This window comes from Zophobas morio, unplaced genomic scaffold (genome assembly GCF_036711695.1).
Source record: "Zophobas morio isolate AGI-343-1 ecotype UQ-CSIRO unplaced genomic scaffold, CSIRO_AGI_Zmor_V1 ptg000005l, whole genome shotgun sequence".
NCBI classification, from domain to species: domain Eukaryota; kingdom Metazoa; phylum Arthropoda; class Insecta; order Coleoptera; family Tenebrionidae; genus Zophobas; species Zophobas morio.
Genome location: NW_026972110.1, coordinates 671281 through 684596, shown reverse-complemented (window position 1 = coordinate 684596; position 13316 = coordinate 671281). Strand labels below are relative to the sequence as shown.

The window sequence follows — 13316 nt, the reverse complement described above, 5'->3', positions numbered from 1 at the left end:
AAATAAACACATGTTCAGTACGATCAAAGTCAAAATCAACTGATCTCGGAAATAAATGTTTAATTTAAGCCGCAAAAATGTTATTAAACCCGCAAGAGAATAATTAGACCTGAAACAAACTATTAAACCTATAATTAAATATTAAATCCCTCTTGTTTTTGCAGTCTACAACCTTTAGATTAGTTTAAATATAAATGAACTATTACTAATCTCGGATGAGATATATAGCTAAATTATATAACGTTATTATATGTTATTAATTGTATATCTATGTATACTGCGGTTATAACTTGATAAACATAAGAATGAAACATGAATAAGTGAATTTCCTAGCACGTGGTATATGAACAATTTCATAACTGTTAAATTTTGTTAAAACTAGAAACGGTTAAAATTCTTAACATGAGCATTTACAAACAATAAACAATATTTATAGCAGATGTCGACATCAGCAAAACTGTATAAGATTCTCAATTAGAGAAATATTAATAATAATAATTAGTTACTCTATGGTACAAGAAGACATGTTCTTATACCGTGGGAGGCGTTTCTAATTTGCGGACCACAGTTTATCTTGCAGACTGGGGGTTAAAAATGCTCCAATCAAATTAAAACTCGACATTTGCTTATTTCTAAATACGAAGATTGTTGATTCAAAATTTCAAGTCGTTCTGAGAAACCCTTAAAAACCACCCTTAAAACAGATTTGCAGACTGGGTGTTAAAAATACTCCAATCAAGTCAAAATTCGAGATTTGCTTATTTATCAATACGAAGATTGTTAATACAAAATTTCAACCTGTTCGGAGAAACCGTTAAAAACTACCCCTAAAACAACCTTGCAGACTAGGGCTTAAAAATACTGTAATTACGTCAAAATTTGACACTCGCTAATTTTTCAATACGAGGATTATTGATGCAAAATTTCACCCCATTCGGAGAAACCCTCCAAAATCACCCTCAAAACAACCTTGCAGATTGGGGGTTAAAAATGCTTCAATCAAGTTAAAACTTGATATTTGCTTATTTATCAATACCAAGATTGTTAATTCAAAATTTACATCCGTTCGGAGAAACCGTTAAAAACTAGCCCAAAAACAAACTTGCAGACTGGAGCCTAAAAATACTCGAATCAAATCAAAATTTGACATTCGCTAGTTTTTCAATACGGGGATCATTGATGCAAAATTTTTGCCTATTCGGAGAATAGGGATTAAAAATACCCCAGTCAAGTCAAAACTCGACATTTGCTTATTTATCAAAACGAGGATTGTAGTTGATACAAAATTTCAATACATTCAGAGAAATCTTTAAAAGAAACATAAACAAACTGCGATAATTTGAATTCATGTTTATCACTGTTAGATTATAATCAGTTGCTACTATGTAAGAATGCATAAGTTCGGCATTTTTTCGTCCAGTCTCTCATTTTAGGGTGTGTTTTTACACGTCATTTTTGCTGTTTACTTGGTTCGTTCAAAACATACTATATGCTGGTTTTGAGTTCTTTGAGGTATAATTAATCGTCAGTCAAAAAATAGAAAGTGGTGTCCAGAAGAGAAAATTTAAAATTCATAGGAAACAAAATCTTAAAGATATTTTAAAGAAAATTAGAGACATTTTTAATTTCTGAGAAACCTAACGTAAAAAAAAACGTTTTGAGAGAAAGTTTAAATTAATAATAGAAAGCTCAAACTTAATTTTATTTGAATTTCAAAAAGAACCCAGAAAAGTGCTAATTTCTTAATTAATTATTATTAATGGGAAAACAGATAAAGATCCGTTATATTCAGTACGACGCAAAATTGTCTTCATATGTAGGTCTTACAGCCTTTGGATGGTGTCCACGTCCATTTCCCTAACTTTCTGGTAATTTGCTCTTCTAAATTGGCTTACCAGGCGTTGTTCTAAACCTTTCTACTTAGTATTGCCCAAATTTTGTTTTCGATTGTTCGCATTGGGGGTACTATGGGGGGATTATCTTAGGTACAAAATTTATATTATTTCTTTTTAACCAATCCCTGGACATTGTAGTATAATGGCATCTTGCTAAATTTGGTCAAAATATTACATCGTCGTTATTATGGTGTTCCCATATATTGTTATGTGTATTGACCGCGTCACTTCTAATACGGCCAATGAATGGTGCTGAACCGCCAGCCGAACATATAGCCCATCAAACCAAAATTTTATCTTCAAACTTTGCCTTCGACTTAATTTTATTTGTAATTTCTTCTATATTGTTTGTATAAAATCCATCCTTCCATCTCTGAATAGGCAAACGTAAAACATTTTTCATCGCCCAGCACAACCACACGATTGTCCAAAAAATGATGAATTCTCAATAGCCGGCAACATCTGAGAATTCTCTCTAACTGCGATGCTGTATGTTTTGAACATTTAGCTCTTTTGCTGTCTCTCAAATTGTCGCTCTGTTTCTGTTATTTTGTTAAATTAAATTTAACTCTGGGTTTATTTGTCTTCTTTTATTGCTAATTTATATATCATGTGTCAATAGTGAATAGTTCTTTAATGAAATAACGATCACTAGTTAAATTAATAATTTTTAAATTTTGGTTTTGCGAAATTTTTCAGGGTGGCCGGTTTTTTGCCGGTCAGTGTATTAAAATAAAGTTATAAAAGGTAACAAAATAATATTTTTCATAATTAACAATGCATATTAAGATCATTAGGTGATGCCGCAGTTGTTGTACGAATTAGCTCGGTTTGCGCGAAGGTGGAGATAACACGACGATCGTAGCAACGATTCTTAACCAATTAAAAACTCGAGTAAATTTGCTGCTGCTGCTTTTATATGCTTTCTTATGAATTTTTTTTTGTTTTATGTCTAATAGTACTAGTAGTTTCTCGGAGGACCTGGAAGAACCATTTATGACCCTAGTAGAAAGCGCGGTACCAGGCATTTTTTCAAACTATCTTCCCTCCTCTCATTCTACCTCTATGGTGCGCACCTACTTTAGAAATATGTACTGTCTCTTTATATGTATCTAAAATTTTTCTGCTACTTGTACTTTAAATGAATGGGAACTATCAATCATTTTTATAAGTTGCTTCAAGGTGACTAAAATTTAACATGATAATTTTTTGTGTAAGAACTGAGGGACTGCTGACTTCCTACTCAATTGGACTTTTTAAGCTCCATTATGAAAGACTGCTTTGGGGTACTTGTTAAGAGCAGCTTAAAAAAGGCTGTTTTTTGCATTATCACTTCTCGTATAGGTAAAAACTATACACTAAGTTTCGATTTGGTAATAATATTTCTAAGGTCCAGTCTGCAACGTTGTTTTGGGGGTAGTTTTCAACGATTTCTCCGAACGGGTTGAAAGTTTGTATCAACAATGTTCGTATTGAGAAATTAGGAAATATCAAGTTTTGACTTGATTGAAGCATTTTTAACCCCCAGTCTGCAAGGTTGTTTTGGGGGTGATTTTTAAGGATTTCTCCGAACGACTTGAAATTTTGTATCAACAATCTTCGTATTAAGAAATAAGCGACTGTCGAGTTTTGACTTGATTGAAGCATTTTTAACCCCCAGTCTGCAAGGTTGTTTTGGGGGTGATTTTTGAGGGTTTCTTCGAATAGGCTGAAATTTTGTATCGATAATCCTCGTATTGAGAAACTAGGGAATATCAAATTTTGACTTGATTGGAGTATTTTTAAGCCCCAGTCTGCAAGACAAACTGTGGTCTGCAAATTAGACAGGCCCTACCGTGAGTTACTCTAGTTGGGGTGAAACTGTTAGAGATGTTAAAAAACCGTTTTTTATTAAATACTTTTTGTTTTAAAACGAATTTTTTTTGTTATAAATATTTAACAGTTTTAATTGAATAAGCAATTAAAATATATTTTTTTCCGTAAACTTGCAAGTATTTGTTATTTAATAGAGTATAGGTTTTCTTAAAAATCTCAAAAATTTAAAATGTCCGCTAGCGCCGTCTTTGGGTTTAAAACAGTTGGCCGTGGTTAAAAACAATTTTTTTATTCACTAACATCTTTAGAAACTGTGGCATCGGTGCGATTAACTTTCGTTTTAAACAACTGCTATTTTTATGGAAGTACAAATTAAATTTCACCTACATTTACTTTCACCGCGTGTTTACACTACCATCGTTACACCAGAACTACCTGTCAAAGAGCAAAACAGACAGGAGGGCGCTTTTTCTGCATTGCCAATCCTCCATAGCCAACTTAAAGATTGACATTTAATAGTTTAGTTCCTTTTCAAATACACAAATATTCCTTAGGACGGGCTATTACCACAGTATAGAGATCAATCAGTAGAGACAACTCTTGTCGGCGCATTTGATCTTTCTGACCCGAATTTTAAGCCGTCATCGGTGGTCGTTGCCCAAAATATTTCTAAATGTCGCCACCCAATTTAAAAAGGATCACAAACGCTTCACTTTAAAATTGATTCGTGTACACAATTTACTACACTTTTTAACTAGTTGATCTTAGAAACCACACAGTCTATTATAATAAATAATTAATTAAGCGCCCTATAATAGAGACGCCGTGTTGAAATTTAGATGTGGCCCGCTTCTCTGATTACGATTTTACGTTTCATTAATTTCTTTTCCATGATGGCTGTAAATGGTTGTAAAATTCAACGTTATTAGAAAACGCTAATATACATATGCACATTTAAATTTTTTACAAAAAAATTAAACACTAAACAATGGTCCTATGAAAACGTGAACAACGCTTTTTAAAATGTCTCTGTGAAAATTACACTTAACTGCAATAATTACATCCGGATGATCAGCCTTAAATCATCAAAACCAATGCACCTAAACTGCCAAATTTCAAATATTTCACATTAAAGTCACTAGACAACCAAACTACCGCAGTTCAATGTCCCAATGTGTAAGAAAGAGAAGTACCTTGCGTTGCGCGCCCTGATACGGCCACAAGACAAACGACCACCCATGAAAACGGGTCAGTAAAAATATCTAGTTGTCTCTACTGATTGATATCTATACTGTGCTATTACCCTAACTGAAGTTACACATGGCTGCCTATGTTTAACGATTTTTTTATTTATTTTTCAAATTCAAATAGGTACTTAGATATTTTAAAATGGTTTCGTGCTGTTGTCTTTTTTTCAGCGCGAAATTTTAATTAAAACTGGGGCACCATAACTTGAAACATCAATCATTATGCATATTGCCTAACATGCGCATGTGAGATGTAATTGTTTCTACCTCTACTGTAATACAGAACCTGGTGTTAAAAGCGATGTTTAATTGAATGTTGTTCTTCATAATGACTGCTGTAGCTGGTGATGACGTTAAATTAAAATTTATCCATGGTGTGAAGTTGTTGCTATAAATGTATTTAATTCTATATATTATATCTATGTAGTTTCCTGCTCGTTAAAATTGAAGTGAGTTATTTTTCGCGATAAACCAGTGCTATTTCATAACATGCATAATAACTAAAAATTTCAGTAATTACGCAAACTTCTAAAATCTCTAGTTATTATGCATATTAGCGGATTTCGGATATTAGTGGTAACATATTCACCAAAGAAGAACTTCTTTCATTTGTAAACGTATCCACAACATGACATGTTCATGTTTTTTTTTCGTATCAAAATGTGTTGTGGTAACATAAATTTTGTGTATTACTTAATGATACTGCAAAATTCTTAATGTAAAGGATAGTGAAATATACAGTTTAGATCTAAAAATAATATGTGTATTCTGCGCAGGTCCACATTACCAAAGAATATCTGCAACTGGAGCCGATTGGTTTAGTTTTCGTCTTTTTCTTCGCTCTCATTTTGGTAATTCAGTTCGTTGCCATGTTGTTTCATAGATTTGGCACGATTGCCCACATACTAGCGTCAACTGAATTAAATCTATGTTGCACGAAAAAGGTAAGAATCTTCATAGTTTTGCGAGGTATTTTTAATTAACCAATTCTGTAAACAGAAAGAAGAAATGTCTCCTAATGCTTTATTGGATAAACAAGCGGTCGAAATTGTCAAACAACTTCAGAAGTTGCAAGGGCTTGACGATGGTGATTATGATGATTCAGGTTCAGGTCCTGATAGAATAGGCCGACGTAAAACAATTCACAATCTTGAAAGAGCAGCTCAAAAGAAAAGACAAATAGGAACACTGGATGTTGCGTTCAAAAAGCGATTCGCGAAACTTAATGCAAATGGTACAAATGCCGGAACACCAGTACTAAGTCGCAGATTAACAATGCGAAGAGAGACAATGAAAGCATTAGAGGTCAGAGTAAATTCTGTAATGGCCGAGCGACGAAAATCTCATATGCAAACTCTAGGAGCAAAGAATGAGTACGGAAACAATAATATAATGACTAGAAACCAGCGTAATAGCATTGCGAGTAGTATTCCCGCAAAAGATGTTTTTGAAAATGGTCACGTAAACAAAGCATTTGAAGAAGATCAATATGACAATAGAAATTCATTACAAATGCAACCTAGAAACAGTGTTACGTGGAAAAGCAATAACAGCAGAATGTAACATTCCTAAAAAATGTCTCATCACTCTTCCACTGCCACATGCGCCTGCCTTTTGTTTTTAGTTTACGTTTACTACGCTTCAGTAAAAATATCTCGACACTAATCAGTACGAATAACTAATCTAAGCACAACTTCTTAAAATAAGACAGACTTTTGTTCTATACTGGAATAATTATGACTATTGTTTATTGTAAGGTATTGTGATATTTAACAGAAAATATATTAGGTATTTTGCAAAGTGATTTTATTAAACTCTTCCCTAATTGTATACAAAATTGAATTATCGTCGCTTAGATTTTACAGATCTTTTTGATTTCTTCTTGTTTTCTGCAAGCACAATTTTCTCAATATGTGTACTATTATCTAGTTGACTCATATCCGAACAAATAACTTCACTGGACTGTATTGTCTGAGATTTTAATACATTTCCTTTGGAATCGATATCATCTATGGTTATTAGTACTTTTTTCCTTGGTTCACACTCCGAGTGATTTTCATTATTGCTGGCAAAAACAATATCAAACATCTGTAAGGAATTGTCATCTTTTCTCTTTCTCTTTAAAACGTTAAATTTAAAGGACTCTTTTTCAGTGGGAGCTTGTACCGTTTTCCCCTTAATAATTTCTTCTGTAACATCGAGAGTTTCATAACGAACCGTTTGGAGTCGATAAATTCCATCTTGATCTTCCTTGTAGCGAAATCTTGAATGCCCAGAAGGCCAGTGGTAATTATGAACCTTCATCAAGTGTTTTGTAAGAAAACCTCCTCGAATAAACTGTTTCTTACAGTTGTGACACTCATATACACTATTCCACTCCTTAAATGAATAATTGTATACAAATATATACATATCTGAAAGAAACTACTACTTTTCCATGATTTTTTTGATAATGACGATCCAGACCAAACAAAGACCTACATGTATAATCACAATCGGAACACTTAAATTCGCTATCAGGGTTATGTTTCTTTATATGAATATCTAAATTATGTTTGGAAACACATCTGTAATAAAAAATAAATAAAAATAAGTGTGAAGTATCACAAAACGCTTATATGCTTACCTATAATTACATTGGGTGCATTTGTAAGGTTTTTCGTTCAAATGTTTGTACCTGATGTGTTTTGCAAGAATAGACGGTTTGGGGCAAGTCATTTCGCACATGGAACACTTGTAATGGTTAATGTGTAACCGCATATGATCTCTTAATAAACGTTCACTGGGGAAATATTTTGAACATTGTGAACACAAATAACTTTGTACTAAAACAATACATATTTTAATGAATGAAGATAGAAAAAAAATAAACATACAATTGATAGGCAATTGTCTTCTACGATGATCACAAAACTTTGTCCTATTAGAGAACAAATTACCACATGTAGGGCAGGCGATAATTTTCTCTCTAGTGTGTATTCGCATATGTTCTGAAAGTTTATATTGGGATGCGAATCTTCCTGCACTAGTACATCCTTTCCAACAACAATTAATTTCGCCTTCTTCACGTCTTTTAGGATTGTGATATATATGAATGCGAACATGTTCAAAAAATTCAAATAATGTTATAAACTTCTCATAACAAAACTCCCATTCGCAATGATAACCATCCACTTGAACAGGGATCACAAAACGTTCTGATTGTGTGCATTCCGGTAATTTTTCTCGAAATTCTACATTTTTACCAACAGATTTTAATCTGGTGTGGTATGCATGGAAACAGACATGCTGATTCAAATCATCAATTGAGTTTGCATTGTAAGAGCACTCTAACCAACAGCAATGCAGATTATCTATATAAATTTAAAACGATTACATAAAGTGGTTGAATATCAGGGCAACTAGAAATATTATCTACCTAGCCATTAAAAATTAGTTGACACCCTTAATATGTCAAATAGTGCCATTTTCTATGGTGCCATTTATTCTAAACGTCCACCGAAAATTTGAGTTATGCTGGATTATTGGTTTGAGTTTTATAAGGTGTTACACAAAGAAAAGTGAGCAACTAAAAATTAGAGTATCGCAGCGTTATAAAGTTCTTACAAAAGAAAGCCAGCAGCCAAAGACAAACAATTCGTGAGAGGATGGTGGCAGTTTATGGAAATGATAGACCATCTTATTATATTTTAATATTTTGGTCTAAACAATTTCGGTGGGGACGTGAATCCATCGTAGACGACCCCTAAAATGAAAGACCAAAAACAAAAACAGATGCGGAGATGACTCAGAGAGTGGAGTTATGGCCCTCGAGGATCAGCGATTCAGCGTGTAAAGGTTTCGACAATTAGCAGGATATTGAAATAACCAAACCTAGTGCAATAAGCATATTGCATGATAATTTGAACATGAGTAAAGTCTCTGCCCAATGGGTCCCATGATTGATCACACCAAAAAAAAAAAAACTATGCAAAATAGGAATTTCACGAAATCATTTAGAAACTTTTGAAGAAAATTGTCAACTATATCACTGGGACCCTGAAACAAAATATGAATCGAAGCAATGAGTTCACAAAGGGTCTCCATCCCAAAAAAGGTACGGACGCAATCATCTGGTGGACAATTAATACCAAGCGTTTTCTGGGGCATTAGAGGCATCCTTCTTATTGAATACATACATAGACAACAATAAAAGCAGACAACTAAGCCAACACTGAAAAATTTGTGTAATGTAATTAATGAGGAATTGCCCATGCTGGCCAACAGAAATGTTTTTCCTACGCGACATTGCGACGGTGCATAAGGCGGCTAAAATTCAGCCCGTTGTGCAAGAATGCAGCGGACGTCGTTTTAAGTCTGATGGCTGCCTAAAATAAGCAAAAGCAAAGAGAATTTTTTTTTCAAGGATATAGATTCATTGGAGAGTAAATGGTACAAGTGCATTGCTGTAGGGAGTGATTATACTGAAAAATAAAATTATCCACAAAATCGTATGTCTTGTTTCATAGTCAGGTAGATAATATATTTAGCGGCCCTCGTATATATAATATAATATGTATAGGTGTATATATATACAGGTGTCTCAGAAATGAGTACATTAATTTTAACCAGTAACAGAACTCGTGAAACAGAACAACTTTTTTATCTAGCATTTTTTCGAAAACTCAAGTCGAATTTCGAATTTTCCCGCGTCCCAAATCGTCGTCTGCCAAATGTGCGCACTTGAAGAACGTTGCAGCATCTTCGAGAGTACGGATCTTTTAAACTTGCACCTCAGGATCGGGGTAAGTTACTTAGTGATAGAATTGCTAATATTGAAGAGGCTGTTTTGAGGAGTGTCGAAGCTCGACCGGGCACTAGCACGCATCACTGTCTAGTGTGATGTTTCGGAGAGTAGTATTTGGACGATACTCAGAGAACAACTTCAGCTTCAACTCAGGACCAGAAAGTTCAGTTATTGAAACCAGCAGACTTACCACGTAGGCAAAACTTTTGTGCTAGTGCCCGGTCGAGCTTCGACACTCCGCAAAACAGCCTCTTCAATATTAGCAATTCTATCACTAAGTAACTTACCCTGATCCTGAGGTGCAAGTTTAAAAGATCCGTACTCTCGAAGATGCTGCAACGATCTTCAAGTGCGCACATTTGGCAGACGACGATTTGGGAGGCGGGAAAATTCGAAATTCGACTTGAGTTTTCGAAAAAATGCTAGATAAAAAGTTGTTCCGTTTCACGAGTTGTTACTCGTTAAAATTAATGTACTTATTTCTGAGACACCCTGTATATTCGCAGTTTTAAAATTTCATAATACTAAGGGACATGGTGCTACGGAGCCATACACCAATTTAAGTTTTCGTCTTTTGCAATATTTGCGAATCCATTAATTAAGGTAGGTGTGAAAATTTTGGCTTAAAAAAAATTAAATCTTATTTTATTTTTCAATGGGGTTTGAAGCACCTTTTGTCTACCCTTTAGGCGAATATGTTACTTTTTTTATTTTAAGCAAACGGTAGAAAATATAATTTTAGTGTATATGGTTTCCTGTCGAGCAATTGTAGAGACAACTTATCATAATAAAATGTTAAATGATTAACACATACCTGGGTCCTCATCAAAATTATAATAATGTATGTGTTCTTTTACATGTTTATTAAAGGAAGGTACTTCTGTGAATGCCTGGTAACAACTATTCCATTCACAAATCAAAGTTAAGGGTTCATCATCTAATTTCACAGAAGGAGCTCTTCTTCTAGATTTCTATAAGATCACCAGAATGTTTATTTTTGTCTAGTCCAAGATAACAATACTTACTACACTGTCAGTAAATAATTGATCCCAGTCAGAAGTTGACAATGAATCATCCAAGTCATCTTTTTTAAAAATTCCTTTTACAGTTCTACATGTCTCTAATAAACTGTTATGCCTGTGCTTACTTTTTCGACGGCCACTGTCACACATTTTATTTTCACTATCTGTGACGTAAATTCTTCTCTAAAAAAGTATACGCTTAACTTTCAGTCAACAACGATTTTCCGTTAGTCTCGAATCAGTCTGTGTTAATTGTATGACATATGTTTGTATAATTAAAAAATCTGCTTGAATAGTTTGTAATGGAATTATTTTGGTAGATGAATTGGTTTCATTTTCATTAACGTCCAGCCATAAAAAACCCTACAACATGTACATATTGAGCACTAATGTGTTACAAAATATTTATATAAACACACCTGATGTGCTAAATTTTGAGAATATTCTAAAGTTGCGTACTCTGATACATCTAATTGTACAGTAAATGTAGAATTATTTGGTAAACTATTAAATATGCTAATGCAAGAATATAATTTTAAACAAAAATCACTAAAATATTGTTCAAGCTTTATGGTAAATGGATCATTACTAAAATTAAAATCAATTAATTGGACTTTTCCACGCAAATACTGACCGCTCTAACTTTAAAGCAATAATTACCAAAGGTATAAAGTACAGTGTAAAACAGATTAAAAGGCCAATTTCAAGTTGGATTTATAATTTCACAAGTCCTCGTTGCCATGGAAGATGCGATGACAGCAGTCGCGAGGTCGAATCATATCGCGAATCGCAACAACTGTCATCGAAATTACCAAAGCAACGGCACTTGCGATTTCGCAAATCCAACTTGACATTGGCCCGTAAGTTTACTTATGAGGATTTCCCAAGATTGTTTTTGCCAGCCTCACAAACTTACCTATTCTATGTTTACCACAGTTTAAAATTTCGGTAATTATTATTTTCAAGTTTTACTGGTTAATATTTAAACAGAAAATTCTACATCTTATGGTCCATACCTTTCATAGTCAGAATTGATGTTGAATATTTTAAAGTAATACTTTTCTACAATATTTTCACCAGAATTTAAACTCAAAAACACACCTTTCAACTGGTTCTTTTTCAAATAGTGACCAATGGTGTCAACACAATGTAATATATATTCACAAACACCTGGATGCATCGAATGATGAACAACTACACCATATTTACGTTTGGATTCAAAAATTGTATCAGGATATACTCTTCTTATGTATAAAATGTTGTGAATAACTATTTCAATGAATTCACAAAATATATCAACTACAGTCGCATCTGCAAATGAAAAATACATATGTATATATATCATACCCAGAACCTTGAAATTAATACTGACCACTGCTTTCCGAGTCAAATAACATGTTACCAACTAAAATCTTTACGGCGCAACATTTTCACTGCAGGAGGAACACATTTATCTTTGAACGGCAATAGTTTTTTGAACACCAACTAAAATGCGTGTTCCTAATTTAGGTTATCAACAGATGACCATAGAATATCCTGACAGATGACATTAAGTGGAAACAGATTTAGGGAAGTTAGTTCTAAAATGGAACTTCCATTCACGTCTACCAACCATATGCAGCAATAATCGAAAAAAAATATATACCATAACAGCACAGAATACCATACAGTAAGGACAGCTTTTGAAAGGTCCATAAGAAAAGCACGTAACCGACGAGAACAATAATAAACGACGGTTGGGTAAGAACATGACCTTGAATTTTGGCTTGAAACTGTAGTGGCAAACCTTGTTACTAAATAAAATTTACCATCATGTCAACCATGGAGGAAGGAATATAATATATTCCTTCCTCCATGATGTCAACATTCAATATTAGAGATGGGAACTATCGTTACTTTGGTGTACTCGTACGTATTCGTTACTTTTTAAAAAAGTAATCGTTATTTATAATCGTTACTTCGGGTATTGATTACTCAATGAAACTCGCTTTGGTTTGGTTTTATTGCGGTATGAAAATATCTAATAATTTCTGGAATAATACAAAAAATATATTTAAATCGTAAAAAAATACAAAAATAAATCAAATAATATTACATAGAATAAAAAAAACAAAAACAAAAAAACTTACTTTATAAATCTATTATTATTTAGTAACTTTAGTTCCTTCATTAAATTTTTGTTAGAGAGTAATCAAGAGTTAGGCCCGAAGGCCCGAACTAACAAAAGGCCGCATTATTTTTAACTTATTCCGTTTTCTATATTCAACATTCAACTCAACTTGAAAGCGAAGTGTTAGTAAATAAAAGTAAGGGTATTTGATTTATAGGCTTAGGAGGTCGGTAGTTCTCGGTATTTCGGCAATCGGTTCTTGATTCCTTAGTATTTGAATCCAGAATGCATACTCGAAATCACGAAATGATCAGTAATCATTAACGAATAGTAACGATTACTTTTCAACTTCGATACTCGGTAGTTCGGGTCTCATCGTGTACCGAATACTTTGTAACGAATGGTTACTACCATAGACAAAGCAAGAGAGTTTGTCTATGG

The 13316-nt window shown here is 33.5% G+C and overlaps 3 protein-coding genes across 7 annotated transcripts in view; 1 reads left to right on the top strand and 2 right to left on the bottom strand.

Moving 5' to 3' along the window:
• LOC135120952 (chitin synthase chs-2) overlaps positions 1–6757 on the top strand; it is a 35754-nt gene extending 28997 nt beyond the window's left edge. For all 3 annotated transcript variants that reach the window (XM_064045287.1, XM_064045283.1, XM_064045279.1), the window contains 2 exons: positions 5734–5901; positions 5957–6757. In XM_064045287.1, the coding sequence (XP_063901357.1) occupies positions 5734–5901; positions 5957–6520 (732 nt within the window). In that variant the 3' untranslated portion in view covers positions 6521–6757. The remainder of the gene's footprint in view (positions 1–5733; positions 5902–5956) is intronic.
• LOC135120974 (histone H4 transcription factor-like) lies at positions 6747–11957 on the bottom strand. 3 transcript variants are annotated; one of them, XM_064045301.1, is made up of 7 exons: positions 11867–11957; positions 10769–10948; positions 10558–10714; positions 7834–8310; positions 7584–7782; positions 7389–7524; positions 6747–7336 (listed from the first exon to the last, which is right to left on the bottom strand). In XM_064045301.1, exons 2-7 carry the CDS (start codon positions 10913–10915, stop codon positions 6800–6802), a joined length of 1653 nt encoding a protein of 550 aa, XP_063901371.1. In that variant the 5' UTR covers positions 10916–10948; positions 11867–11957; the 3' UTR covers positions 6747–6799. The 3 variants fall into 3 exon arrangements, with proteins under 3 accessions (XP_063901371.1, XP_063901365.1, XP_063901378.1); XM_064045295.1 differs by lacking the exon at positions 11867–11957 and having other exon boundaries at positions 10769–11017; XM_064045308.1 differs by lacking the exon at positions 11867–11957 and having other exon boundaries at positions 10772–11017.
• On the bottom strand, positions 10976–12399 carry LOC135120996 (mitotic spindle assembly checkpoint protein MAD2B). The gene is made up of 4 exons (XM_064045318.1): positions 12138–12399; positions 11782–12076; positions 11185–11353; positions 10976–11128 (listed from the first exon to the last, which is right to left on the bottom strand). The coding sequence occupies exons 1-4, from the start codon at positions 12160–12162 to the stop codon at positions 10976–10978; spliced, it is 642 nt and encodes a 213-aa protein (XP_063901388.1). The 5' UTR covers positions 12163–12399.
• Between the last annotated feature and the right edge of the window lie 917 nt (positions 12400–13316).

Bases quoted from the DNA above. Each gene is read 5' to 3' on its own strand.
- LOC135120974 (XM_064045301.1), bottom strand. From the start codon at position 10,915: ATGTGTGACAGTGGCCGTCGAAAAAGTAAGCACAGGCATAACAGTTTA. The intron at 8,311-10,557 runs GTATGTGTTAAT...AAATTTATATAG, and splicing joins TAATTTTGATGAGGACCCAG to ATAATCTGCATTGCTGTTGG. The intron at 7,337-7,388 runs GTAGTAGTTTCT...TATTCATTTAAG, and splicing joins ATCAAAAAAATCATGGAAAA to GAGTGGAATAGTGTATATGA.
- LOC135120996 (XM_064045318.1), bottom strand. From the start codon at position 12,162: ATGTTATTTGACTCGGAAAGCAGTG. The intron at 12,077-12,137 runs GTCAGTATTAAT...TTTCATTTGCAG, and splicing joins ATTTGACTCGGAAAGCAGTG to ATGCGACTGTAGTTGATATA. The intron at 11,129-11,184 runs GTGTGTTTATAT...TACATGTTGTAG, and splicing joins CTCAAAATTTAGCACATCAG to GGTTTTTTATGGCTGGACGT.